The sequence below is a fragment of the Tachyglossus aculeatus genome, chromosome 22 (assembly GCF_015852505.1).
Source record: "Tachyglossus aculeatus isolate mTacAcu1 chromosome 22, mTacAcu1.pri, whole genome shotgun sequence".
NCBI classification, from domain to species: Eukaryota; Metazoa; Chordata; class Mammalia; order Monotremata; family Tachyglossidae; genus Tachyglossus; species Tachyglossus aculeatus.
Genome location: NC_052087.1, coordinates 37,592,259 through 37,613,061, shown reverse-complemented (window position 1 = coordinate 37,613,061; position 20,803 = coordinate 37,592,259). Strand labels below are relative to the sequence as shown.

Below are 20,803 nucleotides of genomic sequence, written 5' to 3'. Positions count from 1 at the left end.
CCATCATTATTATTATTATTGCATCTGTCAAACGCTTAATAAATGCCATCATTATTATTATTATTATTTAACTTCTCTGGGCCTCAGTTACCTCATCTGGAAAATGGGGATGAAGACCGGGAGCCCCGTGTGGGACAATCTAATCACCCGCCCCAGCTCTTGGCACATAGTAAGCGCTTAACAAATACCATCATTATTATTCTCTGAGCCTCGGTTATCTCATCTGTAAAATGGGGATGAAGACTGGGAGCCCCCCCGTGGGACAGATGTCTGCCGTGTGACCTTGGACGAGTCACTTCACTTCTCTGGGCCTTCTCTGGGCATCTTGTAAAATGGGGGTGAAGACTGGGAGCCCCCAGTGGGACAAATGTCTGCTGTGTGACCTTGGATGAGTCGCTTCACTTCTCTGGGCCTTCTCTGGGCATCTGTAAAATGGGGATGAAGACTGGTAGCCCCCCCTGTGGAACAAATGTCTGCTGTGTGACCTTGGACAAGTCACTTCACTTCTCTGGGCATGGCCCCCTCCTCGTCCCCCTCTCCATCCCCCCCATCTTACCTCCTTCCCTTCCCCACAGCACCTGTATATATGTATATATGTTTGTACATATTTATTACTCTATATTTATTTATTTTACTTGTACATATCTATTCTATTTATTTTATTTTGTTAATATGTTTGGTTTTGTTCTCTGTCTCCCCCTTTTTAGACTGTGAGCCCACTGTTGGGTAGGGACCGTCTCTATGTGTTGCCAACTTGTACTTCTCAAGCGCTTAGTAATAATACCAATAATGATGATGGTATTTGTTAAGCACCTACTATGTGCCAAGCACTGCTCTAAGCGCTGGGGGGATACAAGGTGATCAGGTTGTCCCTCGTGGGGCTCACAGTCTTCATCCCCATTTTCCAGATGAGGTAACTGAGGCCCAGAGAAGTTAAATAATAATAATAATGATGGCATTTATTAAGCACTTACTACGTGCAAAGCACTGCTCTAAGTGCTGAGGAGGTTACAAGGTGATCACGTTGTCCCACGGGGGGCTCACAGTCTTCATCCCCATTTTCCAGATGAGGTAACTGAGGCCCAGAGAAGTTAAATAATAATAATGATGGCATTTATTAAGTGCTTACTATATGCAAAGCACTGTTCTAAGCACTGAGGAGGTTACAAGGTGATCAGGTTGTCCCACGGGGTCTCACAGTCTTCACCCCCATTTTCCCGATGAGGTAACTGAGGCCCAGAGACGTTAATAATAATAATGATGGCATTTATTAAGTGCTTACTATGTGCAAAGCACTGTTCTAAGCACTGAGGAGGTTACAAGGTGATCAGGTTGTCCCACGGGGGTCTCACAGTCTTCATCCCCATTTTCCCGATGAGGTAACTGAGGCCCAGAGAAGTTAAATAATAATAATAATAATAATAATAATGGCATTTATTAAGCACTTACTATGTGCAAAGCACTGTTCTAAGCGCTGAGGAGGTTACAAGGTGATCAGGTTGTCCCACGGGGGCTTCACAGTCTTCATCCCCATTTTCCCGATGAGGTAACTGTGGCCCAGAGAAGTTAAATAATAATAATAATAACGATGGCATTTATTAAGCGCTTACTATGTGCAAAGTACAGTTCTAAGCGCTGAGGAGGTTACAGGGTGATCAGGTTGTCCCACGGGGGGCTCCCAGTCTTCATCCCCATTTTCCAGATGAAGGAACTGAGGCCCGGAGAAGTGAAGTGACTTGCCCAGAGTCACCCAGCTGACAAGCGGCGGAGCCGGGATTGGAACCCGTGACCTCGGACTCCAAAGCCCGGGCTCTTTCCACCGAGCCACGCTGCCTCTCCTGTGCCGTTGCTATTTTCTAGACTTTGAGCCCGTTGTTGGGTAGGGACCGTACCGTCTCCCTACGTTGCCGATTTGTACTTTTCCAATTGTTTAGTAATAATACTAATAATGGTGGTGGTATTTGTTAAGCGCTTACTATGTGCCCAGCTTTGTTCTAAGAGCTGGGGAGGGAAGGGACTCCACCAACTGTCAGCTGTGTGACTCTGGGCAAGTCACTTAACTTCTCTGTGTCCCCCCCGTGCGACCACCTGATCACCTTGTAACCTTCCCAGTGCTTAGAACAGTGCTTGGCACGTAGTAAGCGCTTAATAAACGCCATCATTATTGGCGGGGCCGGGATTTGGGAAGAATAGTGCTAAGCACATAGTAAGGAATGCCATTATTATTATTATTATTATTGTTAGTACAGTGCTCCGCACACAGTAAGCGCTCAATAAATGTTTGAATGAATGAATGAGTTACAATCAATCAATCAATCGTATTTATTGAGCACTTACTATGTGCGGAGCACTGTACTAAGCGCTTGGGAAGTACAAATTGGCAACATATAGAGACAGTCCCTACCTAACAGTGGGCTCACAGTCCAATCAATCAATCAATCAATCAATCAATCGTATTTATTGAGCGCTTACTATGTGCAGAGCACTGTACTAAGCGCTTGGGAAGTACAAATTGGCATCACATAGAGACAGTCCCTACCCAACAGTGGGCTCACAGTCTAAGAGGGGGAGACAGAGAACAGAACCAAACATACCAACAAAATAAAATAAGTAGGATAGAAATGTACAAGTAAAATAAATAAATAAATAAATAAATAAATAGAGTGATAAATATGTGCAACCGTATATACATAAAAGACTAGAGTTCTAGACTGTTGGGTAGGGACCGTCTCTCTATGTTGCCAACTTGTACTTCCCAAGCGCTTAATACAGTGCTCCGCACACAGTAAGCGCTCAATAAATATGGTTGAATGAATGAATGAATGAGTTACACCCAGTGGAGGCTCTTTATAATGGTTGCTCGGTAAATACTGGGGCTGTTTGGTGTCCTCCTTCTATCAATCAATCAATCAATCAATCATATTTATTAAGCGCTTACTGTGTGCAGAGCACTGTACTAAGCGCTTGGGAAGTACAAGTTGGCAACATATAGAGACGGTCCCTACCCAACAGTGGGCTCACAGTCTAAAAGACTAGAGTTCTAGACTGTTGGGTAGGGACAGTCTCTGTATATTCCCAACTTGTCCTTCCCAAGTGCTTAGTACAGTGCTCCGCACACAGTAAGCGCTCAATAAATACAGTTGAATGAATGAATGAACGAGTTACACCCAGTGGAGCCTCTTTATAATGGTTGCTTGGTAAATACTGGGGCTGTCGGTGTCCTCCTTCTAGACTGTTGGGTAGGGACCGTCTCTGTGTGTTGCCAACTTGTCCTTCCCAAGCGCTTAGTACAGTGCTCCGCACATAGTAAGCGCTCAATAAATACGGTTGAATGAATGAATGAGTTACACCCAGCGGAGGCTCTTTATAATGGTTGCTCGGTAAATACTGGGGCTGTTCGGTGTCCTCCTTCTATCTATCAATCAATCATATTTATTGAGCGCTTACTGTGTGCAGAGCACTGTACTAAGCGCTTGGGAAGTACAAGTTGGCAACACATAGGGACGGCCCCTACCCAACAGTGGGCTCACAGTCTAAAAGACTAGAGTTCTAGACTGTTGGGTAGGGACCATCTCTATATGTTGCCAACTTGTCCTTCCCAAGCGCTTAGTACAGTGCTCCGCACACAGTAAGTGCTCAATAAATACAGTTGAATGAATGAATGAATGAGTTACACCCAGTGGAGCCTCTTTATAATGGTTGCTCGGTAAATACTGGGGCTGTTCGGTGTCCTCCTTCTAGACTATTGGGTAGGGACCGTCTCTATGTGTTGCCAACTTGTCCTTCCCAAGCGCTTAGTACAGTGCTCCGCACACAGTAAGCGCTCAATAAATACGGTTGAATGAATGAATGAATGAGTTACACCCAGTGGAGGCTTTTTATAATGGTTGCTCGGTAAATACTGGGGCTGTTCGGTGTCCTCCTTCTAGACTGTTGGGTAGGGACCGTCTCTATGTGTTGCCAACTTGTCCTTCCCAAGCGCTTAGTACAGTGCTCCGCACATAGTAAGCGCTCAATAAATACAGTTGAATGAATGAATGAACGAGTTACACCAGGTGGAGGCTCTTTATAATGGTTGCTCGGTAATTACTGGGGCTGTTTGGTGTCCTCCTTCTATCAATCAATCAATCAATCATATTTATTAAGCGCTTACTGTGTGCAGAGCACTGTACTAAGCGCTTGAGAAGTCCAAGTTGGCAACATATAGAGATGGTCCCTACCCAACACTGGGCTCACAGTCTAAAAGACTAGAGTTCTAGACTGTTGGGTAGGGACCGTCTCTAGATGTTGCCAACTTGTCCTTCCCAAGCGGTTAGTACAATGCTCCGCACACAGTAAGCGCTCAATAAATACGTTTGAATGAATGAATGAATGAGTTACACCCAGCGGAGGCTCTTTATGATGGTTGCTCTGTAAATACTGGGGCTGTTCGGTGTCTCTGTGCAAATAGCCAAGTCATGGCCTCTGTTTTCATCATCAGTCATATTTATTGAGCACTTACTATGTGCAGAGCACTGTACTAAGTGCTTGGGAAGTACAAATTGGCAACATCTAGAGACAGTCCCTACCCAACAGTGGGCTCACAGTCTAAAAGGGGGAGACAGAGAACAAAACCAAACATACTAACAAAATAAAAGAAATAGAATAGATAGGTACAAGTAAAATAAATAAATAGAGTAATAAATCTGTACAAACATATATACATCTATACAGGTGCTGTGGGGAAGGGAAGGAGGTAAGATGGGGGGGATGGAGAGGGGGTCGAGGGGGAGAGGAAGGAAGGGGCTCAGTCTGGGAAGGCCTCCTGGAGGAGGTGAGCTCTCAGCAGGGCCTTGAAGGGAGAAGTTTTCAAGAAGTTTCGTTGTAGAGGAAGTCAAAAACACACATATTAGAGGTGCATCTGAATGTGAGGATGCTTCTGCTGGTTGACGTGGCCCGAAAACCTTGGTTAAGCTGTAGTTTGACTGACTTGGCCTCAGTTGGCCAGTTCGGATGGGCCCGTAGCCACAGTAAGCAGGCGAGACAAAGGCCCGTGGTCCCTGGAGTATCTGCCCCTGCCTCTTTTAATAATAATATTGGTATTCATTAAGCGCTTACTATATGCCAAGCACTGTTCTAAGCGCTGGAGGGGGATACAGGGTGATCAGGATCTAGACTGTGAGCCCGCTGTTGGGTAGGGACTGTTTCTGTGTTGCCGACTTGTCCTTCCCAAGCGCTTAGACAGTGCTCTGCACACAGTAAGCGCTCAATAAATACGATTGATGATGATGATGTACTTCCCAAGCGCTTAGTACAGTGCTCTGCACACAGTAAGCGCTCCATAAATATGATTGATTGATCAGGTTGGTCATCATCAATTGTATGTACTAAGACTGTGATCAGGGGGCTCACAGTCTTCATCCCCATTTTCCAGATGAGGGAACTGAGGCACAAAGAAGTGAAGTGACTTGCTCTAGGTCACACAGCTGACAAGGGGCAGATCTGGGATTAGAACCCACGTCCTTTGACTCCCAAGCCCGGCCTCTTTCCATCAAGCGCTTAGTACAGTGCTCTGCACACAGTAAGCGCTCAGTAAATAGGATTGATTGATTGATTAAGCCATGCTGCTTCTCTTTTCTAGTCATTTCATTCATTCCTCCATCCATCCATCCAGTGGTGTTTATTAGAGAAGCAGCGTGGCTCAGTGGAAATGAGCCCGGGCTTTGGATTCAGGGGTCATGGGTTCAAATCCCGGCTCTGCCACTTGTCAGCTGGGTGACTTTGGGCAAGTCACTTCACTTCTCTGGGCCTCAGTTCCCTCATCTGGAAAATGGGGATGAAGACTGTGAGCCCCCCGTGGGACAACCTGATCACCTTGTAACCTCCCCAGCACTTAGAACAGTGCTTTGCACATAGTAAGCGCTTAATAAATGCCATTATTATTATTATTATTATTGAGCACCGCACCAAGAGCTGAGAAGAAATATAAGGAAGAACGTCAGACAGGTCCTTGGCCCTCAGGGGGGCTCACAATCCAAGAAAAAGTGGGGAGGAAGTGAGTAGCAGACTCACAGAGAAAGATTCAGATAATAATAATAAATACTATCATTATTATTATTATTATCCCCCATCTTACCTCCTTCCCTTCCCCACAGCACCTGTATATATGTATATATGTTTGTGCATATTTATTACTCTATTTATTTATCTATTTTACTTGTTCATATCTATTCTATTTATTTTATTTTGTTGGTACGTTTGGTTTTGTTCTCTGTCTCCCCCTTTTAGACTGTGAGCCCACTGTTGGGTAGGGACCGTCTCTAGATGTTGCCAACTTGGACTTCCCAAGCACTTAGTCCAGTGCTCTGCACACAGTAAGCGCTCAATAAATACATTGATTGATTGATTGATATTTATTACTCTATTTTACTTGTTCATATCTATTCTATTTATTTTGTTAGTACGTTTGGTTCTGTTCTCTGTCTCCCCCTTTTAGACTGTGAGCCCACTGTTGGGTAGGGACTGTCTCTCTATGTTGCCAACTTGGACTTCCCAAGCGCTTTTAGTCCGATGCTCTGCACACAGTAAGCGCTCAATAAATACGATTGAGTGATTGATTGATATTTATTACTCTATCTATTTTACTTGTTCACACCTATTCATTTTATTTTGATAGTACGTTTGGTTCTGTTCTCTGTCTCCCCCTTTTAGACTGTGAGCCCACTGTTGGGTAGGGACTGTCTCTCTATGTTGCCAACTTGGACTTCCCAAGCGCTTTTAGTCCAGTGCTCTGCACACAGTAAGCGCTCAATAAATACGATTGATTGATTGATATTTATTACTCTATTTTACTTGTTCACATCTATTCATTTTATTTTGTTAGTACGTTTGGTTTTGTTGTCTGTCTCCCCCTTTTAGACTGTGAGCCCACTGTTGGGTAGGGACTGTCTCTATATGTTGCCAACTTGGTCTTCCCAAGAGCTTTTAGTCCGGTGCTCTGCACACAGTAAGTGCTCAATAAATACGACTGACTGATCGATTGATTGCTCCGGGCCTCAGTTCCCTCATCTGTAAACTGGGGACTAAGCGCCGAGCCCCGCGCGGGACAGGGACGGCGTCCAACCCACTTGCCTTGCGCCTACCCCGGCGCTTAGAGCGGGGCCTGGCACACAGCAGGCGCTTAACGAGTACCGTCGGGTAGGGACCGTCTCTCTATGTTGCCAACTTGTACTTCCCGAGCGCTCTGCACACAGTAAGCGCTCAATCAATACGATTGATGATGATGATGATGAGTACCGCGATTATTAGAAGAGGCGGAGGGCGGGACGGCAGGGGGATGTGGGGATGGGCTCGGCTCCTTGCTGCAGGCCCCGATCCCGGGGGGCCGGTTGTTATTGCGCCGCTTCTTGTCCCCGAGGGACGAGCGTAACCAGAGTCAACAGCCGGGGCCCCGGGGTTGGAGGATCTCGGTCCCCGAGGGCCCGGGCCCTCCTTTCCCTCCCGGATCCGGCTTCTCCGGCTCCGGAGACGCCGTCGAACGATGCTCCGTCGGATGGCCGTCGCCGGCCGGCTAACGGGGCCACGGTAGGGTCGGTGGCCCCTCGGGACTAGGACGGGCTGCCCCGCCACCCGTCACCGAGCATCTCTTCTCCCTCTTTTCCCCTTCTTTCCGTCTCTTAGGCTCCCGGCGGGGGTGGCACTGGCCTGGCTGGGGCTCTGCCTCGGGACGGTGGCGGCCGTGGACCGAAGCAATTTCAAGACCTGCGAGCAGAGCTCCTTCTGCAAGTACGGACCCCGCTCCCTCGGCCGCGGGGGGCCGGGTGGGCGGCGGCGGCGAAGCGGGAGCGTCTGCCCGGCGGCGGTGCAGCCGTTGGGCACCGCTGCCCGGCCCCGGGATGATAACGATAACGTTGGTATTTGTTAAGCGCCTACTAGGTGCCAAGCGCTGTTCGGAGCGCTGGGGAGGTTACAAGGTGATCGGGTGGTCCCACTCCCGTTTTCCAGATGATGCCCAGAGAAGTGGTGAATACGATACAATTGGTACAATACAATTGATGAAGTGGAGTGACTTGCCCCGAGTCACCCAGCTGGGATTCGAACCCGCGACCTGTGACTCTTGGACTCTTTCCACCGAGCCGCGGAGTGCCAACTGTCGGTCCCGGGGTGCCCGTCTTCCCGTACCCCTTCGCCGGGGGTGTGGAGTGGCTGGGGTTAAATACTGGGGTTAATAAGTATTAAATACCGCGTGGCTTAGTGGAAAGAGCCCGGGTTTGGGAGTCCAGAGGTCGTGGGTTCTAATCCCGACTCCGCCACTTATCAACTGTGTGGCTTTGGGCAAGTCACTTAACTTCTCTGAGCCTCCTCAGTTCCCTCATCTGTAAAATGGGGATTAAGACTGTGAGCCCCACGTGGGACAACCTGATTACCTTGTATCTACCTCAGCGCTTAGAACAGTGCTTGGCACGGAGTCAGCGCTTAACAAATACCGTTCTATTAAATACCGCGTGGCTTAGTGGGAAGAGCCCGGGTTTGGGAGTCAGAGGTCGTGGGTTCTAATCCCGATTCTGCCACTTATCAACTGTGTGACTTTGGGCAAGTCACTTAACTTCTCTGAGCCTCCTCAGTTCCCTCATCTGTAAAATGGGGATTAAGACTGTGAGCCCCACGTGGGACAACCTGATTACCTTGTATCTATCTCAGCGCTTAGAACAGTGCTTGGCACAGAGTCAGCGCTTAACAAATACCGTTATATTAAATACCACGTGGCTCAGTGGGAAGAGCCCGGGTTTGGGAGTCAGAGGTCGTGGGTTCTAATCCCGACTCCGCCACTTATCAACCGTGTGGCTTTGGGCAAGTCACTTAACTTCTCTGAGCCTCCTCAGTTCCCTCATCTGTAAAATGGGGATTAAGACTGTGAGCCCCACGTGGGACAACGTGATTACCTTGTATCTACCTCAGCGCTTAGAACAGTGCTTGGCACAGAGTCAGCGCTTAACAAATACCGTTATATTAAATACCGCGTGGCTCAGTGGGAAGAGCCCGGGTTTGGGAGTCAGAGGTCGTGGGTTCTAATCCCGACTCCGCCACTTATCAACTGTGTGACTTTGGGCAAGTCACTTAACTTCTCTGAGCCTCCTCAGTTCCCTCATCTGTAAAATGGGGATTAAGACTGTGAGCCCCACGTGGGGCAACCTGATTACCTTGTATCTACCTCAGCGCTTAGAACAGTGCTTGGCACAGAGTCAGCGCTTAACAAATACCGTTATATTAAATACCGCGTGGCTTAGTGGGAAGAGCCCGGGTTTGGGAGTCAGAGGTCGTGGGTTCTAATCCCGACTCCGCCACTTATCAACCGTGTGACTTTGGGCAAGTCACTTAACTTCTCTGAGCCTCCTCAGTTCCCTCATCTGTAAAATGGGGATTAAGACTGTGAGCCCCACGTGGGACAACCTGATTATTTTGTTCCCCCTTTTAGACTCCCCCTTTTAGACTGTGAGCCCACTGTTGGGTAGGGACTGTCTCTATATGTTGCCAATTTGTACTTCCCAAGCGCTTTAGTACAGTGCTCTGCACATAGTAAGCGCTCAATAAATACCATTGATGATGATGATGATGGGGTTAGCGGGCCCGGGGGGGAAAAATAGCAGGAGGTCGTCGTGGGGTCTGCCGTCTCTTACTCCCCTCCCTCCTCCCCGCTTCAGGCGTCAGCGGAGCCTCCGTCCCGGCCTCTCCCCGTACCGCGCTCTGCTCGACTCGGTGCAGCTCGGCCCCGACGCCCTCACGGTGCAGCTCGTCAACGAGGCCACCAAGGTGAGGCCGGACCGCGGGACGGGCTGCGGGGAGGGGAGCCCCTCGGGCCGGGGGGCTGGACCTTATTACGGCGCAGGTCGAGCCTTCGTATGGTCCTGATGAAGTGTACGATCAATCAGTGAATCAATCAATCAGTCGTATTTATTGAGCACTTACTGTGTGCAGAGCACTGGACCCCCGAGCCCCGGCTGCCGGCTCCTGCTCGGGCCGGGGGGCTGGACCTTATTACGGCTCAGGTCGAGCCTTCGTATGGTCCTGATGAAATGTAAAATCAGTCGATCAATCAATCAGTCGTATTGATTGATCCCTTCCTCCCTTCAAGGCCCTATTGAGAGCTCACCTCCTCCAGGAGGCCTTCCCAGACTGAGCCCCTTCCTCTCCCCCTCGTCCCCCTCTCCATCCCCCCCTTCTTACCTCCTTCCCTTCCCCACAGCACCTGTATATATGTATATATGTTTATACAGATTTATTACTCTATTTATTTATTTATTTATTTATTTTACTTGTACATATCTATTCTATTTATTTTATTTTGTTAGTATGTTTGGTTTTGTTCTCTGTCTTCCCCTTTTAGACTGTGAGCCCACTGTTGGGTCGGGACTGTCTCTATATGTTGCCAATTTGTACTTCCCAAGCGCTTAGTCCAGTGCTCTGCACATAGTAAGCGCTCAATAAATACGATTGATGATGATGATGATTGATTGAGTGCTTACTGTGTGCAGAGCATTGGACCCCCGAGCCCCAGCTGCCGGCTCCTGCTCGGGCCGGGGGGCTGGACCTTATTACGGCTCAGATGGAGCCTTCATATGGTCCTGATGAAACGTACAATCAATCGATCAATCAATCAGTCGTATTGATTGAGCGCTTACTGTGTGCAGAGCACTGGACCCCCGAGCCCCGGCTGCCGGCTCCTGCTCGGGCCGGGGGGCCTGGACCTTATTACGGCGCAGATCGAGCCTTCGTATGGTCCTGATGAAATGTACAATCAATCGATCAATCAATCAATCAGTCGTATTTATTGAGCGCTTACTGTGTGCAGAGCACTGGATCCCCGAGCCCCGGCTGCCGGCTCCTGCTCGGGCCGGGGGGCTGGACCTTATTACGGCTCAGATCGAGCCTTCGTATGGTCCTGATGAAATGTAAAATCAATCGGTCAATCAATCAGTCGCATTCGATCAATCAGTCAATCGTATTTATTGAGCACTTACTGTGTGCAGAGCACTGGACCCCCGAACCCCGGCTGCCGGCTCCTGCTCGGGCCGGGGGGCTGGACCTTATTACGGCTCAGATCGAGCCTTCGTATGGTCCTGATGAAATGTAAAATCAGTCAATCAATCATATTGATTGAGCGCTTACTGTGTGCAGCACACTGGACCCCCGAGCCCCGGCTGCCGGCTCCTGCTCGGGCCGGGGGCTGGACCTTATTACGGCTCAGATCGAGCCTTCGTATGGTTCTGATGCAATGTAAAATCAATCAGTCAATCAATCGTATTGATTGAGCGCTTACTGTGTGCAGAGCACTGGACTAAGCACTTGGGAAGTCCAAGTTGGCAACATAGAGATACAGTCCCTACCCAACAGTGGGCTCACAGTCTAAAAGGGGGTGCTCACAGTCTAAAAGAGATAGACTATGTGAGTGTTTAATAATGACGGCATTTATTAAGCGCTTACTATGTGCAAAGCACTGTACTAAGCGCTGGGGAATTTACAAGGGGATCGGGTTGTCCCACGTGGGGCTCACGGTCTTAATCCCCCTTTTAGACTGTGACTACTAACTACTATGATTATTACTATTATTAGTATTTTGGGCATATATTTGAGGAAAACGCCTCAAAAGGTCAGATTTCCACTAAAAAATCCATTTTGACTCACAATTTGCATATTCTTTCAGTGTTTGGTGGTTTCTGATAATGAACCCACCAACCTGAACAAGCGCTTAGTCCAGTGCTCTGCACACAGTAAGCGCTCAATGAATACGATTGATTGATTGATTGAACAGGAAGGTCGTGGGGGGTGGGGGAAATACCTTCCTGTTTTGGAGCCCTTCTTTCCTAAAATGGCAGAAAAATAACCTTTCGTGAGCATCTTGTGGCTAAATGCAGAGCACTGTCCATTCATTCATTCATTCAGTTGTATTTACTGAGCGCTTACTGTGTGCAGAGCACTGTACTAAGTGCTTGGGAAGAACAAATTGGCATCATCATCATCAATCGTATTGAGCGCTTACTATGTGCAGAGCACTGTACTAAGCGCTTGGGAAGTACAAATTGGCAACATCTAGTGACGGTCCCTCCCCAACAACGGGCTCACAATCTAGAAGGGGGAGACAGACAACGAAACAAAACACGCGGACAGGTGTCAAATCGTCGGAACAAATAGAATTATAGCTATAGGCGCATCCTTAACAAAATAAATAGAATAGTAAATATGGACAAGTAAGATAAATAGAGTAATAAATCTGTACAAACATTCATTCATTCATTCAGTCGTATTTATTGAGCGCTTACTGTGTGCAGAGCACTGGACTAAGCGCTTGGGAAAGACAAGTTGGCAACATCTAGGGATGGTCCCTCCCCAACAACGGGCTCACAGTCTCGAAGGGGGAGACCTACGACAAAAAACACGTGGACGGGTGTCAAGTTGTCGGAACAAATAGAATTATAGCTATAGGCGCATCCTTAACAAAATAAATAGAATAGTAAATGTGGACAAGTAAGATAAATAGAGTAATAAATCTGTACAAACATATATATAGGTGCTGTGGGGAGGGGAAGGAGGGCCTCCTCCAGGAGGCCTTCCCAGACTGAGCCCCTTCTTTCCTCTCCCCCTCGTCCCCCTCTCCATCCCCCCGTCTTACCTCCTTCCCTTCCCCACAGCACCTGTATATATGTATATATGGTTGTACATATTTATTACTCTATTTATTTATTCATTTATTTATTTATTTTACTTGTACATTTCTATCCTACTTATTTTATTTTGTTGGTATGTTTGGTTCTGTTCTCTGTCTCCCCCTTTTAGACTGTGAGCCCACTGTTGGGTAGGGACTGTCTCTATGTGATGCCAATTTGTACTGCCCAAGCGCTTAGTACAGTGCTCTGCACATAGTAAGTGCTCAATAAATATGATTGATTGATTGATTGAGGGAGGGATGAGGAGGGGGAGAGGAAAAAGGGGGCTCAGTGTGGGAGTGAGGCAGGGGGGCTGGTGGGAGGAAATGTGGTTGGCGAGGAGAGGGTCCTTCCCTTCAATCAATCAATCGTATTTATTGAGCGCTTACTGTGTGCAGAGCACTGTACTAGGCGCTTGGGAAGTTCAAGTCGGCAACACATAGAGACGGTCCCTACCCAACAGCGGGCTCCGTCCATCCCGCTCCTGAAGCCCCCCCGCCTCGGTTTCCCCAGGTGCCGCTGCTCCTGGAGCTCCAGGGGCTGCAGAGGAACATGACCCGGCTGCGGATCGACGACCTGAAGCCGCTGCGGCCCCGTTACCGGGTGCCCGACGTGCTGGTGGCCGACCCGCCCACCGTCCGGTAACGCCCCCCGGCCCGCGGACCCCGCCGTGAACCTTCCGTCACCTTGCTCCCACCCTCCCTCCGGTCGAGAGTCCTCCCCCGGATCGATCGATCAATCGTATTTATTGAGTGCTTACCGCGTGCGGAGCACTGGACTAAGCGCTTGGCACAGTAAGCGCTCAATAAATACAATTGATTGATATTTATTACTCTACTGATCTATTTTACTTGTTCGTATCTATTCTATTTATTTTATTTTGTTAGTACGTTTGGTTTTGTTCTCTGTCTCCTTCCCAGACTGAGCCCCTTCTTTCCTCTCCCCCTCGTCCCCCTCTCCATCCCCCCATCTTACCTCCTTCCCTTCCCCACAGCACCTGTATATATGTATATATGTTTGTACATATTTTTTTCACTCTATTTATATCTATTCTATTTATTTTATTTTGTTAGTATGTTTGGTTTTGTTCTCTGTCTCCCCCTTTTAGACTGTGAGCCCACTGTTGGGTAGGGACTGTCTCTATATGTTGCCAATTTGTACTTCCCAAGCTCTTAGTACAGTGCTCTGCACATAGTAAGCGCTCAATAAATACGATTGATGATGATGATGATGATGTCTCCCCCTTTTAGACTGTGAGCCTGCTGCTGGGTAGGGACTGTCTCTATATGTTGCCAACTTGGACTTCCCAAGCGCTTAGTCCAGTGCTCTGCACACAGTAAGCGCTCAATAAATACGATTGATTGATTGATTGGGAAGGACAGGTTGGCAGCATAGAGAGACGGTCCCTCCCCAACAGTGGGCTCACAGTCTAGGAGATCAATCGGTGGTGTGTACGGATTCGTACCGGTTGCACGACGCTGTGCTGAGCGCTTGGGCGGGTACGGCGTGACGGAGTTGGTAGGCGCGTTCCCTGCCCACTGCCCACAGGGAGCTTACATTCTAGACGGGCCTCAGTTTCCTCATCTGGAAAATGGGGATGAAGACTGTGAGCCCCACGGGGGACAACCTGATCACCTTGTATCCCCACAGCGCTTAGAACAGTGCTTGGCACGTAGTAAGCGCTTCTTCTCCAGGAGGCCTTCCCAGACTGAGCCCCCTCCTTCCTCTCCCTCTCTCCCCCCCCCCACCCCCCCCCCTTACCTCCTTCCCCTCCCCACAGTACCTGTATATATGGATATATTTGTACATATTTATCACTCTATTTTATTTGTACACGTTTATTTTATTTGGTTAATAGGTTTTGTTTTGTTGTCTGTCTCCCCCTTCTAGACTGTGAGCCCGCTGTTGGGTAGGGACTGCCTCTAGATGTTGCCAACTTGTACTTCCCAAGCGCTTAGTACAGCGCTCTGCACACATTAAGCGTTCAATAAATACGATTGAATGAATGAATGAATGAATGAATGAGGCTGGTTTTAATACAGATACAAAGAGAAGCAGCGTGGTTCAGTGGAAACAGGCCGGGCTTGGGAGTCAGAGGTCATTCATTCATTCAGTCATATGTATTGAGCGCCTACTGTGTGCAGAGCACTGGACTAAGCGCTTGGGAAGTCCAAGTCGGCAACATCTAGAGACGGTCCCTCCCCAACAGCGGGCTCACAGTCTCGAAGAGGGAGACAGGCGACAAAACAGAACATATTAACAAAACAAAATAAACAGAATAAATATGTACAAGTAAAATAAATAAATAGAGTAATAAATATGAACAAACATATATACAACAACGGGCTCACAGTCTCGAAGGGGGAGACAGACAACAAAACAAAACATAACAAAACAAAATAAATAGGATAACTGTGTACAAGTAAAATAAATAAATAGGGTGATAAATATGAACAAACATATATACATATATCTATATATACTATGTATACTCTACTGAGTTCCTGGGAGAGTACTGACCCTTTTTCTCCTTCCCCTCCTCACAATAAATATGAGCAAACATATATACATATATATGGTACTGACCCTTTTTCTCCTTCCCCTCCTCACAGTAAATATGAACAAACATATATACATATATATAGATATATATACTGACCCTTTTTCTCCTTCCCCTCCTCACAATAAATATGAACAAACATATATACATATATATAGTACTGACCCTTTTTCTCCTTCCCCTCCTCACAATAAATATGAACAAACATATATACATATATAGATATATATATACTGACCCTTTTTCTCCTTCCCCTCCTCACAATAAATATGAACAAACATATATGCATATATGTGGTACTGACCCTTTTTCTCCTTCCCCTCCTCACAATAAATATGAACAAACATATATACATATATATAGATATATATACTGACCCTTTTTCTCCTTCCCCTCCTCACAATAAATATGAACAAACATATATACATATATATATTACTGACCCTTTTTCTCCTTCCCCTCCTCACAATAAATATGAACAAACATATATACATATATATAGATATATATACTGACCCTTTTTCTCCTTCCCCTCCTCACAATAAATATGAACAAACATATATACGTATATATAGTACTGACCCTTTTTCTCCTTCCCCTCCTCACAATAAATATGAACAAACATATATACATCATCATCATCATCATCAATCGTATTTATTGAGCGCTTACTATGTGCAGAGCACTGTATTAAGCGCTTGGGAAGTACAAATTGACAACATATATAGATATATAGATAGATATAGATATATATACTGACCCTTTTTCTCCTTCCCCTCCTCAAAATAAATATGAACAAACATATATACATATATGTATACACATATACATATATATCTATATATATGTTTATATGTTTGTTCATATTTACTGTGAGGAGGGGAAGGAGAAAAAGGGTCAGTACTCTCCCAGGAACTCAGTACAGTGCCCTGTACGCAGTAAGTACTCAATAAATCTGATTGAGAGTGCACTCAATCAGAGAGTACAATGGAGAAGCAGCGTGGCTCAGTGGAAAAGAGTCAGAGGTCATCATCATCATCAATCGTATTTATTGAGCGCTTACTGTGTGCAGAGCACTGTACTAAGGGCTTGGGAATAATAATAATGGTATTTCTTAAGCGCTTACTATGTGCAAAGCACTGTTCTGAGCACTGGGGGAAGTACAAATTGGCAACATCTAGAGTCCCGGCGCCGCCACTTGTCAGCTGTGTGGCTTGGGGCAAGTCACCTCCCTTCTCCGGGCCTCAGTTCCCTCATCTGTCCAATGGGGGTGGAGACTTTGAGCCCCCCGTGGGACAACTTCATCACCTTGTAGCCTCCCCAGCGCTTAGAAACGGTGCTTTGCACATAGTAAGCGCGTAGCAGATGCCATTTAAAAAAAAAAACAACGGTCAAGTACGTGAGCGCCGGGCGCTTAGACTTTTGTCCGGCCACGTCAGCTCTGGGCCTCCACCCCGACCTCCTAGACCTCCACCGTCTAAGAAAGTGTCCGCGCCCCACTCCGCCGGCGGAGACCGTCTCGGGCCCCCCGGCCTCACGGCTCCCCCGCCTCCCCCAGGCTCACCGTCTCCGGCCGGGACGAGAACAGCCTGGAGCTGACGGCGGGCGAGGGGCCCTACAAGGTCATCCTGACGGGGCGGCCGTTCCGCCTGGACCTCCTGGAGGGCCGCAGCCTCCTGCTCAGCGTCAACGCCCGCGGGCTCCTGGCCTTTGAGCATCAGCGGCCCCCCAGGGAATCGTGAGTCCCGGGGGCCGGGAAGACGGGACGCGGCGGGGTGGGCCGGGAGAGAGGCCGGGGGGAGGCGGGAGGCGGCAGGGAGGGCCCGGCCCCGGATCGGGTGCTAGTGATCTCCGCCCCCTCCGTCGTGGGGGCCGACTTGTCCTTCCCAAGCGCTTAGTCCGGTGCTCTGCACACAGCAAGCGCTCCATAAATACGACTGAATGAACGAATGAATGCAGCCTCCGGGGTGGGCGTCAGAGGCCGCCCCCCGCCCCGACCCGGCTCCGTCGTGTCTCCCAGATTGATTTTTCCCTTTTCATTTATTTATTTTTTTATTTGCTTTTCCTCCCCCCCCCCCCCCTTCTCGCCCTCCCCCCGTCTCTGCCTCCGGATGTCTGTCACCTGAAACTCACTTGGTGTTTCTGTTTCTGTTTTGGTTCTGTGCCTCCCCACCTCCCCCGCCCCTCTCCCGCCCCCCACCTTCTCCCGCCCCAGTCTCTCGGATAGAGTTAGTCTCACGCTCGGTAGCATGTGGGATAAGATCAAGAGCCTTTTCTCTAGGTAAATCCGCAGCCTCCGGTACCGCATCCGTTCCCCCGTCCCCACTCGCTAAGGGACACCCCGTCCCCTTCACCCTCTCCTCCTCTTCCTCCCTCCCTTCCCCGCCTGGCTCCCGCTGCTGGTTGAGGGACGGGATTGGGAATGGTGACACGGCCCGAAGGGGACTGCTCGGCTCTCCTCTTTAGTGACACGAGCCTCTCACCTCTCCGTCAAGGACAGGAGAACCCAGGGCAGGGGCCGGGCCGGGGGAGGAGGACCCTCTGACCGAGCTCCCTCCCTCCCCTCGCCCCCCACGAGCGCGGGCGTCCAGCCGGGCTGCCCAGTAGGCCACCCGACCCCGCCAGAGCGGAGCTGCTGCTCCTCGCAACGGGGGGCATCGAGGGCGGTCCGCCGCGGAGCTGCCCCTTTGGGATTGTCCCCTCCATCGTCGGTCTCCGCGGGGCGTTCAGGCCCCGTCCCCCCAGCGCCCACGTCCCGGGCCAGACCAGGATCAGAACAGAGGCCTCCGGGTTCTCCCCCGCTGTCGCTTTTCCGTGGCCGGCTTTCCCCCCGCCCGACGCTCCCCCGTGGTGTTACTCGTTCCTCCTCACCCCCGCTCCGTCCCCCTCCTGTGGTTTCCCCGTCGGCCCTCCCCGCCTCCCGGGCACGGCTCCCCGTTCCCGTCCCCCGATCCTCTGGGTAGGCACCCGGCTCTCCCCGCTCCCCCGCCCCCCTCGATCCTCATCCCCGCTCCCCCGGATTGGAGCAGACGACTCTCCTACCTTCCAGGGAGGGGCCCAAGGAAGCGGCCGAGGGGGGCGGGACCCCGGATCAGGAGGCCCCTACGGACGGGGACAAGGTGAGCGGGGAAGGGTCGTTGGAGAAATGGTGCTTCCGGCCCCGGGGAAGGGGTTCCAACGATTCAGAGGGCAGGGGGGATTTTGGGCTGGAGTGCTCCACGCGGGCTGGGATCCTGGAAGAGGCTGGGAAGGCCTGGAGCGCTCCACACGGGCTGAGATTCTGGAAGAGGCTGGGAAGGCCTGGAGTGCTCCACGCAGACTGGGATTCTGGAAGAGGCGGGGAAGGCCTGGGGCGCTCCACACAGAATGGGATTCTGGAAGAGGCAGGGAAGGCCTGGAGCGCTCCACACGGGCTGGGATTCTGGAAGAGGCGGGGAAGGCCTGGAGCGCTCCACACGGGCTGGGATTCTGGAAGAGGCTGGGAAGGCCTGGAGCGCTCCATGCGGGCTGGGATTCTGGAAGAGGCGGGGAAGGCCTGGAGTGCTCCACACGGGCTGGGATTTCGGAAGGGGCTGGGAAGACCTGGAGTGCTCCACGCGGGCTGGGATTCTGGAAGAGGCGGGGAAGGCCTGGAGCGCTCCACACGGGCTGGGATTCTGGAAGAGGCTGGGAAGGCCTGGAGCACTCCATGCGGGCTGGGATTCTGGAAGAGGCTGGGACGGCCTGGAGCGCTCCACACGAGCTGAGATTCTGGAAGAGGCGGGGAAGGCCTGGAGCGCTCCACGCGGGCTGGGATTCTGGAGGGGGCTGGGAAGACCTGGAGTGCTCCACGCGGGCTGACATTCTGGAAGAGGCTGGGAAGGCCTGGAGTGCTCCACAAGGGCTGAAATTCTGGAAGAGGCTGGGAAGGTCTGGAGCACCCCACGCGGAATGGGATTCTGGAAGAGGTTGGGAAGGCCTAGAGTGCTCCATGCAGGCTGGGATTCTGGAAGAGGGAGGGAAGGCCTGGAGCGCTCCACGCGGGCTGGGATTCTGGAAGAGGCGGGGAAGGCCTGGAGTGGGGGCGAGGGAAGGGCTCTCGAGGGACACTTTGGCCAAGGCCCGATCCCGAGCTCCCCGTTCCAGCCGGAGGAGGCCGGAGAGAAGCCGAAGGAGGAGGACGAGCCGGGGGCTTGGGAGGAGACCTTCAAAACGCACACGGACAGCAAGCCCTACGGTGAGGGGGCCGGGGGGAGGCCCGATGGGCCCCGGCACGAGAGGAGGACAGCGGGGGACCGTGAGCCTCACGCCGGCCCTCCTCCCGCCCCCCGACAGGCCCCACGTCAGTGGGTCTAGACTTCTCTCTGCCGGGGATGGAGCACGTGTACGGGATCCCGGAGCACGCCGACAGCCTGCGACTTCACGTCACCGAGTGAGTCGAGGGGAAGTCGGGGTGGGGGGCGGCGTCCGGAGCGGGTCAGGCCGGAGGCCTCTAAGGGAAGGAGGGAAGGAAGGCCGGTCGGTCCTATTGAGCGCTCACAGCGTGCGGTGCATTGTGCTGAGCGCTCGGGAGAGTCGGATAGAACAATACGAGACACGTCCCCCGCCCGCGGGAAGCTTACGGTGCAGGCCGGGGGGCAAGGCGATGCTCACCGGTGTTGGGGGGACGAACCCCGTCTCCCTCTGCTGCGTTTGCAGGGGCGGGGAGCCCTACCGCCTGTACAACCTGGACGTGTTCCAGTACGAGCTGCAGAACACCATGGCGCTGTACGGGTCGGTGCCCGTGCTCCTGGCGCACAGCGCCCAGCGGGACCTGGGCATCTTCTGGCTCAACGCGGCCGAGACCTGGGTGGACGTGTCCTCCAACACGGCCGGAAAGGTGAGGAGAGGTGAGAGGGACGCGGGCGGAGGGGGACGAGGAGGCGGGTCCCCCGGGGGCTGCCAGCGTGGGGAGGGAGGGGACCCGGGAGCGGAAAGCTCAGGAAGAGAGAGCCGGCCGAGCACCCCGACGGATCGCTCTGGTTTCGGAGGGGACTCGGGGTGGTGCGGCGGAGGGGGAGACAGGATCATCATCGTCATCAATCGTATTTACTGAGCGCTTAGTATGTGCAGAGCACTGTACTAAGTGCTTGGGAAGTACAAATTGGCAACATATAGAGACAGTCCCTACCCAACAGTGGGCTCGCAGTCTAAAAGGGGGAGACAGAGAACAAGACCAAACATGCTAACAAAATAAAATAAATAGAATAGATATGTACAAATAAAATAAATAAATAAATGGAGTAATAAATATGTACAAACATATATACATATATACAGGTGCTGTGGGGAAGGGAAGGAGGTAAGATGGGGGGATGGAGAGGGGGACGAGGGGGAGAGGAAGGAAGGGGCTGAGTGTGGGAAGGCCTCCTGGAGGAGGTGAGCTCTCAGCAGGTCCTTGAAGGGAGGAAGAGAGCTAGCTTGGCGGATGGGCAGAGGGAGGGCATTCCAGGCCCGGGGGATGACGTGGGCCGGGGGTCGATGGCGGGACAGGCGAGAACGAGGCCTAACAGTGAGGAGATTAGCGGCGGAGGAGCCGAGGGTG

At 50.8% G+C, this 20,803-nt stretch overlaps 1 protein-coding gene across 2 annotated transcripts in view; it reads left to right on the top strand.

Annotated features, from left to right (window-relative positions):
- The first annotated feature begins 7,665 nt into the window (after nt 1–7,665).
- The window catches only part of GANAB (glucosidase II alpha subunit), a 33,739-nt gene continuing 20,601 nt past the window's right edge, over nt 7,666–20,803 (top strand). The window contains exons 1-9 of one of the 2 annotated variants that reach the window (XM_038764602.1): nt 7,666–7,764; nt 9,681–9,789; nt 13,194–13,321; nt 16,799–16,978; nt 17,456–17,521; nt 18,290–18,359; nt 19,366–19,456; nt 19,555–19,651; nt 19,918–20,098. In XM_038764602.1, the coding sequence (XP_038620530.1) occupies nt 13,233–13,321; nt 16,799–16,978; nt 17,456–17,521; nt 18,290–18,359; nt 19,366–19,456; nt 19,555–19,651; nt 19,918–20,098 (774 nt within the window). In that variant the 5' untranslated portion in view covers nt 7,666–7,764; nt 9,681–9,789; nt 13,194–13,232. The remainder of the gene's footprint in view (nt 7,765–9,680; nt 9,790–13,193; nt 13,322–16,798; nt 16,979–17,455; nt 17,522–18,289; nt 18,360–19,365; nt 19,457–19,554; nt 19,652–19,917; nt 20,099–20,803) is intronic. The other variant, XM_038764603.1, reaches the window with a different exon arrangement.